The sequence below is a fragment of the Carassius carassius genome, chromosome 15, assembly GCF_963082965.1.
Source record: "Carassius carassius chromosome 15, fCarCar2.1, whole genome shotgun sequence".
Classification (NCBI taxonomy): Eukaryota; Metazoa; Chordata; class Actinopteri; order Cypriniformes; family Cyprinidae; genus Carassius; species Carassius carassius.
The window spans coordinates 27,512,323-27,521,070 of NC_081769.1; the positions used below are offsets into that span (position 1 = coordinate 27,512,323).

At 41.0% G+C, this 8,748-nt stretch overlaps 1 protein-coding gene across 1 annotated transcript in view; it reads right to left on the reverse strand.

Annotated features, from left to right (window-relative positions):
- The window catches only part of LOC132158744 (RNA-binding motif, single-stranded-interacting protein 3-like), a 129,675-nt gene extending 122,776 nt beyond the window's left edge, over positions 1–6,899 (reverse strand). The window contains exon 1 of the mRNA XM_059568291.1: positions 6,348–6,899. Coding sequence (XP_059424274.1) covers positions 6,348–6,422 — 75 coding nt within the window. The 5' untranslated portion in view covers positions 6,423–6,899. The remainder of the gene's footprint in view (positions 1–6,347) is intronic.
- Positions 6,900–8,748: the final 1,849 nt, after the last annotated feature.

Consider the following 8,748-nt stretch of genomic DNA (forward strand, 5'->3'; position numbering starts at 1 on the left):
GACTCTCTCTCTCTTTCTCTCTTTTGTCTCCCATACGTTACATTTTGTAAAAGTTGCTATACTTAGCATGCAAACATGTCTGTGCTACAATTTTTTTAAACTGTAGAAGTTAAAGGGATAGTTCACCTAAAATGAAAATTCTGTCATTAATTACTCACCCTCATGTTGTTACAATCCGCAAGACCTTCGTTCATCTTTGAAACAGAAATTAAGATATTTTTGATTAAATCTGAGAGCTTTCTGACTCTGCATGGACAGCAACGCAACTACCACATTCAAGGTACAGAAAGGTAGTAAGGACATTGTTAAAACAGTCCATCTGACGTCTGACTTCTCTTCTATGTCAGTCTTCGACGTGTTCATGAGAGTGTGCATTCCTCTGCTTGCAAACAAATCAAAATACATTTTTAAATCCTTATATGATTAGAAAGATGGAAAAGGGAAATTCATTGGTCCACGGCATCCTGAGTAAAACATGAAAACTCTGGAGTGTCTGGAGCTATGAATGAGACACTTAAAGGGTTAGTTCACCCAGATAGCAAAATTATGTAATTAATAACTTACCCTCATCTTGTTTCAAACCCGTAAGACCTCCGTTTATCTTTGGAACACAGTTTAAGATATTTTAGATTTAGTCCGAGAGCTCTCAGTCCCTCCATTGAAGCTGTGTGTACGGTATACTGTCCATGTCCAGAAAGGTGAGAAAAACATCATCAAAGTAGTCCATGTGACATCAGAGGGTCAGTTAGAATTTTTTGAAGCATCGAAAACACATTTTGGTCCAAAAATAGCAAAAACGATGACTTTATTCAGCATTGTCTTCTCTTCCGTGTCTGTTTTGAGAGAGAGTTCAAAACAAACTGAAGATGAACACCGAGCCAGATAAGAAGAATCGAGGAGCTGATGATACTGCGCATGTGTGATTCAGCATGAAGCAGACTTACACACAGGGCGTCTGAACTGAACTGATTCTTTTGGTGATTGATTCTGAACTGATTCTGTGCTAGTGTTATTAGCGCGGGTAAACCGAAGGCTTGAATCAAGGGCAATCATCGCAAATGACGCCATTACGTCGAGCACAAAAGAACCGGTGAACCGTTTTCCTCAACCGGTTTATTGAATCGAACTGTCCGAAAGAACTACTGGTGATCCAAAAACCGATGCAACCGGTTCTTGACTCGTGAACGAGTCAGTCTATTGTTCGTTATCTGGCTCGGCTCAGTGTTCATCTTCAGTTCTCTCTTCACAGCAGTTCAGTCAGTGTACTGTTTGAGTGCATGCATTACTCCGGGATATTGGTTTGTTTGAACTCAGAGGGAGTGTCAGCCACATTAAAAAAGTTAACACCTTAAGTCATTTGTGGATTAATGCGTATTAGAGATGTGAACCGTTTAAAACGATTTAGTTCGATTTGGTGAACTGAATGATTCGTTCGCGAACCGTATATCCAGACTGCTTTGTTTTGAACTCTCTCTCACAACAGACACGGAAGAGAAGACAATGCTGAATAAAGTCATCGTTTTTGCTATTTTTCGACCAAAATGTATTTTCGATGCTTCAAAAAATTCTAACCGACCCTCTGATGTCACATGGACTACTTTGATGATGTTTTTCTTACCTTTCTGGACATGGACAGTATACCGTACACACAGCTTCAAAGGAGGGACTGAGAGCTCTCGGACTAAATCTAAAATATCTTAAAATGTGTTCCAAAGATAAACGGAAGTCTTACGGGTTTGGAACAACATGAGGGTGAGTTATTAATTACATAATTTTGCTATCTGGGTGAACTAACCCTTTAAGTCTTTTCGTAATAGTTTGGTGTGTCAATACAGAATGAAAGTGAAGTCTTTTGTTTGTTTATTGACGTGTCTCACCAGATCAGATTTTACAGTCAGAACTATCTTTTTATCAATGCTATTGTACAAGTACTTTAACTCAGCATCGTGTGAGTGACAATGAAAGTTTCTTCTTGCACATTCTTATATTGGTTTTGTGTGACTGGATGCCCATGAGAGTTATTACTCTCTGATGCAAGATGTGAAAATCTAGAACACATTTCACCTTCAGAACAGGCCAGAAAATATTGAACTACAGTACTACTACAAACAGCTCTTTTGTGTGCTTTTTATTCTTTTCTTTTCATGTTCGTGACTAATGCAAAGCGTTTCACCACTGAAACGAGGACAATCTTGGGCATAAAGTTTTATCCACCTATGTGGGTATGTTTGCCAAGTATGTTCCTCTTTTCAGAGTGAACCCCACCCCTCTGAACAGATGGCTGGAGAGAATGCCCAGGACACAGTAGGAGAGGGAGAGAGAGAGGAAAAGGGACGGGAAGATGAGAGAAAGACAGGGAGTAATTTTATACCATATTAGACTGCATAGTGATGTAGTTTAACATGTGTGCCTTTCCAACTTCGTGAGGTCATGTGACACTATATTTTTTACTGATGTTCAACATTAAATAGAAACTAGAGTGAAAAGGCATTCACAACCTCACGAAGCAGACACTATATTAATAGACTCTAACCTTAACATAGACTATCTTCAAATATGATTTGTGTAGGTCCCTACGTTTTCATCAATGTGGAAAATGTGGACAGAACTATGGAATCTAGTAATAAAAACAGAATTTTGTTGAATAAATTAAATAATACTACTGTAGAGTTTATTAAAACTTTGTTTTTAATTTTTTTTCACACAGTATCAGAATTGTTTTAGTGTAAGCTTTAATTTAACCAGTAATCCTCTATTGTGTTTCACTTTGTTTCCAAAAAAAAAAAATATGAAATTTTAGTTTTATGCATTAACTAATTTATTTTATTTACTTTTGTATTAAATCAAAAACAAATCCAGAAAAAAAAAATCTGGGGGAAAAACAATAGGATATTATTATTGTTAAAAATTTAACACATTTAAAATTTTTTATAAATTTAATATATTTGACATTGATTTAGATAATCAAAATTTTATTGAACCAAGAAAACAGAAAACACGAAGGTTGGGAAAAAATCTAACGTAATTCATAGGGCCCTATTTGTGGCTTAGATGCACACTCCAATGCTTACAGAAAAATTACACAGAGAAAAGCATAATTTAGCACTCTAGGCAGATCTGACATCCTCAACTCGATGGTTACAGGCAGACACTTAGAGCAAGCATTTTACAGTGCAGGCTTTCCCGACGGAAGTGTTTACATGTATAATTCACACACGCATACAAAGCCTGCACTCTTGTAAGTTTGTAGTTCATGTTTCTGCGTATGTCATTATGGATCGCTTGCAACAGCAGCTCGGAAGAAAAACTCAAATAGCATAAAATGCATTAAAAAAAGAAAAAACAAACCAAATATTAGATTTTTTTAAACAGTATTATAGCCTAACATCATATAAAGCTATTACATGTAATGTTATTGTAATCTCAAAGGGAAAATGCTGGACTGGGCAAGTGATTTGGAGTCAGGCTTTGTCTTCCAACGATATCTGATGGACTGAATAACCACATTTTTTTAAAAATAACAACCAGACCATTATTCAACATTTTACGCATATTTTAGGGTCAAATTACTCGATTTGTTGCAGTCAGTAATTTGTGTGTGAAACGGCTGAGTGTGCTTGTGCATTTTAATCTATCCTTTCACCTGTTTAATGACAGTGTTGGTAATGAATACCAAAAATGTAATTGTCGTTGATACCTGAAAATTGCTTGTCCATTAACGAGTTTAATCAGATGAAGGTTGTTTGGAGGAGGGGAGATGAGAGCATTTTCACCCGTGTGGTAAGAAATAGGTGACGCTAGAGGAAAATGAAGCATCAGTCTGGTAATTATCCACAAGCGGAGTAAATATCAAAATGTAATAATCCTAAATGACATTGGGAGCAGCGGAAATATAATTTGACAAATATATGCACAATTCCCATAATACAGCGGGAATGTTGGTGGCAATCCGCGTGTCACCTCACTGCAGGGCAGTTACCATGCACTCCCACTGAGAGGAGAGGTTTAAATGGGCGACTGGATGTTATTTCTGCTGTACATAAAGCTGACCCCACAGAGTGTAACCAAACACCACACACACACACACACACACACTTGCTCGTATACGCAATCTCATGGCTCTGGATTTGAGTGCTCGCTCTGGCTGTCTTCCCCTTTCCCTTCTTTTGATACATCAATGCGCACACACACCGTAAAGCTCTGACTTCTAGCCGCTGATTGAATGGAAGACGGGGCCCCACTGGCCTCTGTTGACACAATACCAGGGAGGAATTACCTCCCTTAAATTCTATTTTATATCCCACTGGTATATGACTGCTGTTAAGGATACCTCAGCTCACACACTCAGGTTTATACATCTACCCATGTTTAGCTAAACCCTGCAAGAGGAAAAGGAAGAGGTGGTATGATATTGGTACTGTAGATATCTGCATGAGGAGACCACAGTTAAATTCTGAATCCATTGATTTTGAATGTGTGCCTTTCGGAATTGAACTGAATTGATTTTTTTAAATTCCAATGTAGTTCTTATCTTTGATAGATAGATAGATAGATAGATAGATAGATAGATAGATAGATAGATAGATAGATAGATAGATAGATAGATAGATAGATAGATAGATAGATAGATAGATAGATAGATAGATAGATAGATAGATTTAAACTGCATTTGTAATCTGTTCACTTTGTATGACAAATCTAGCTGTATAAGGCCTGAATTTGTTTGCACAGAATTTAATGTTCAGTGATATCTATGACCCATATTATAAAACAACGGATGGATTTCCAGCCACATTTCATTTTCTTTTGAACCTCCTTCAATGAAAGTAAGTCATTTACATGTAATTGATACCAGGGTCTTTATAATAATTTAACCGAATTACAGATTCTCGACATTAACAGCTTACTGTCGCACCATAATTTCTCCCGCTTAACGTTTGCCTCTCATTGAGCACAGAGCGTTATTGGGGGAGAGAGGGAAAGAGAGAGAGAGCGAGGGCAGTGATTGTGTGTCAGTTGCCCCTCTTCTCCCTCATGATTGATTTCCCCCGGAGGAATGCCTCCACTCAGAGAGCACGCTAGAATCAAGATTAATAACAGGCCATTTACATCCTCAATCACGCACACACACGCAATCGCACTCACGCTGACCCGTGCTCACATGAGGTCCCCATCCTTCACAGGCGAGACCTAATTTCTGAAATCTGAGACTCCTACCCAGTGCCAAAAAAACTCCTCCATCTCCTTTAATAATCTACAGATCAATAATTATTCCCAGACTTGCCCATTTGACCATTACCCATGATGCTCCAGGGTTCACCATAGTGCTCCACTTCGATGAGGATCACCAACATACTTTGCACATTTCTGAATCTTTTGAATATGCATGCATTCTCTTTGACGGGTCTATTTAGCAAGGTGAGTTATTGTTGTGGGGACATTTGGACCTTGAAGGCAGCTACAAGGAGTGGGGAGTGTGTGTGTGTTGATGGGTAATACGGTGCCTGTTGCTTGTGTCATGTATAGACTAGCGATGAAGGTTGTCAATCAAGTTGTTTCTACAAGCTCCTCAGAGATTTTGAAGGCTGAGATTGGCCAAGCGTTTACTAAATTCTGGTAGTGTTACACGGGTAGAAGGAGGGAAAGAGAGAGGTCGTAAACACTTGCTGATGGAGAGCAAATTGGCCACTGCCGTTTATCATGTGTCTTTTGGGAACACTTGCATATTTGGCCAACGTTGAGCAAGCAACTCCTCCAAAAGACTTTCCATAAATTTACTTCCCTCACATTCATCTTTTGCACTTTGTAATTTACCCACCCCAAGCTGATCAGGAAAATGCATCTTCACGCCCTTTGTTCTGACAGCCTTTTTTTTTTTTTTGCTCTGATCCAATCATAGCCCTCTCCACTTTCATTCACTCAAACATGTTACACAAACGCTGGCCTCTTATGGGGCACACCACATAAAAACATTAATGAATCACAGAGGGAGGCCGAGATCACCAGTGCCCCCGATAGCATCTCGGCACTATCGATCAGCCCTTGGTAATCAATTCTCCACGTCCGGGTGGTGTAGAGGCTTAGAAAGATGGATGCAATTATTCAAGTCCCTCCACCACAGGCTACACAGCTGAGAGGACAGAATCTGGGGATCATAAGTTTGCGTGTAATAGTGTATGCTTGCATTCTTGATAAACGGACACTCTTGCACCTCCGGAGAGCAGCCCATGTCAAATACCGGTCAAGTGGTTTGTGTGTCAGTAATCTGTCAGAACTGTCCGGATGCAAGGAAGCATGTGAGGCAGACAATCAGTACATCACAAAATCAGATAACCAAGGTGCCTTACCTTAGTCTGAAGGTAGTGAGGGTAATAGTAAGTGTACTGGGGGTACATTGGTTGCTGTTCCAAGCGTTTGCCCATGTAGCTGGAATCGTTCTGGCTGTGGCTGGATACAGAGACTCGCGTGTGGGATCCAACAACTCAGAAGCCTTTGCTTGTGGTTCTGCGGCTAGAGGCTAGATCCACGAGAGGGACAGAGCCAGAGGAAGGATGGAAAAAGAGAATGATATGATACGGCACACAAGCAAGTGTGCGTGTGCCGTGCCTCTCCTCTTCACTCCGTCTTTGGGAGCAGGCGAGGAGGAGGTGATGGAAGGAGAGCGGAGGTACGAAGATGGGATAGCAGTGGAGGTGTGCACGAAGAAAGAAGGAGCAGCGGCACAAGAGAGAGGAGAGAAAGAAGAAAGGAGGTGAGGGAAGAGGAGGGGGCACTGTGGCGATCACTTCTCAAGAAAACCGGCTTTTAGTCTCCTGCTCATGCCCTGACTTTGACTCTCTCTTTTTCTATCTATTCTGCTCCTTCTTTCTCACTCTTTCTCTTTCTCTCTGACAGTTGGTGCAGCGTTGGTTCCCAAAGGAGCATATCTTGTCAGATATCCCAGTAGCACACTTTGTTCCCGTCTAGCGGATGCACAAAGCGTCAGTGTAGACAGTCGTCGGATTTGGATCTCTGCACGCGTAGCTGACAGGACTCAAACCCTCTGCAGGAAGGACCAGACGTGAGCCGTGAGGTTACGAGGCACACAGGAAACGGCACAAACTCCAAGCAGACTGCAGTATCCGAAAAGTCCAGGTGCAGCAATGCTGTTTTTCCTCTGTAATGTTCTTTCCTTTATTACCGCCTCCCTCGACTGCCTGCTTTGTTGCGCGCGCAAGTGTGTGTGCGAGAGTGAGTGTGAGTGTGTGTGGCTGTATGAGAGTGTGTGAGTGTGTGTGCGCGCTGCCGGCTGCTCCACACTGTGGGGAAGATTGAAGGGATCAGCTCGGGCACCACCGTGTTCCTCCTCCTCCTCAGCCTGGTGGGTGGGGCTAAGGGCTGGCTGCACCACTCCGAGCCAGGGGAGTGTCTTAAGCAGCCTATCCCTGTTTGTCCTCATGGGAGAGCTGCTGCCCACTGCACGGCTTCACTAGATGCTGAAGGGGACGACTCACTCCTACTCTCACACTGGGGGAGGAGACTGAGGACGACACAGCAAGGAGCCGAGGCCCCCTACTGGTCAACTACAGACTGTACCTCATACCTCATCAGCTTTTTCTTTTCTTTTTTCCTCTGAGTGGATTTTTAAATGTACTTTCTTCAATAAGTAAAACATGAATGACCGCAAGATGTTTCTTTGCTATTGTCTGACACATGCTGGTAACTTTGCATTGGCTGATACACTGACATACTGACACACTGACATGCATACAAGTGCAGTGCAGAAATGGCCTTGAATTAGAGTCTTCCATAAGGCTTAAGCACTGTTGCTTATTACAAAAGAAATGAAATGCTGTGCTGGGAAAGAGTGCAGTTTCATAGCAGATGCTTTTTTTCCACAACCTCTGCAATAATGTTTGTTGCAGTGGCCAATTATTTACAGCAGAAAATTTGGACTCAAAAAAGAAAGTAACTGAAATATTTCTCGCTAATCATTCCTATATGCTCGTTCTTTGAGTTTGCACTTTGATCATTGTTTTGACATTGCTGAGGTATTTTTCCCCCAGGTTTTTCCGTGCTTTTTATAACGAAGTTCACATGCAGATATGGCTGTTCATAAGAGACAGTTTCAGGGAGTGACAAATTAGCACTAAATGAAAAAGCAGGCTGTGTGTTTGCAAAGTGTTTGCAGTCTGACAGTTTGCAGTTTTTTGCCCAAATACTGCAGTAAAGTGAAAGGAATGTAAGGACTTAATAAACAAACAACGATTGGGAAAGACAACAATACCTTTTCATTAGGAAAAGCTCTCATAGACGTCTGCAGTGTGGGAGTAGAGAGAGAGAGGGAGAGGAAGGTGTACGAGTCTAGCACTCTCATCACTATGATTGGAATGCTGAGGCACAGAGGGAGGAAGTAAAAGAGAGAGATGAGAAGCCAGTGGAAGGGGTTCAAATAATCCACAGCACCAAGTGCATGGCCACTAAATGTCAAAGCAGTTAACAGCAATGGAAACACAAATGAAGCTGCTTTTCAAGAGATGACAATGGAATTGCTATTAAAGGGGTAATTTCATAATATATATATTTTTTTGTGCCAAAGCATTTATAACTGAGTTATGACAATTTTCATCCTGTCTCTGAATCTTGAAACTAAACAGTCAATTTTTTTGTTATTTGTTGTTGTGCCTTTAAGGCTTGCTTACGCACAACATGTGGGTTTGCTGTTAGTCTTATATAGTTTTTTAACTGCCCATCCTTTAATTTAACACC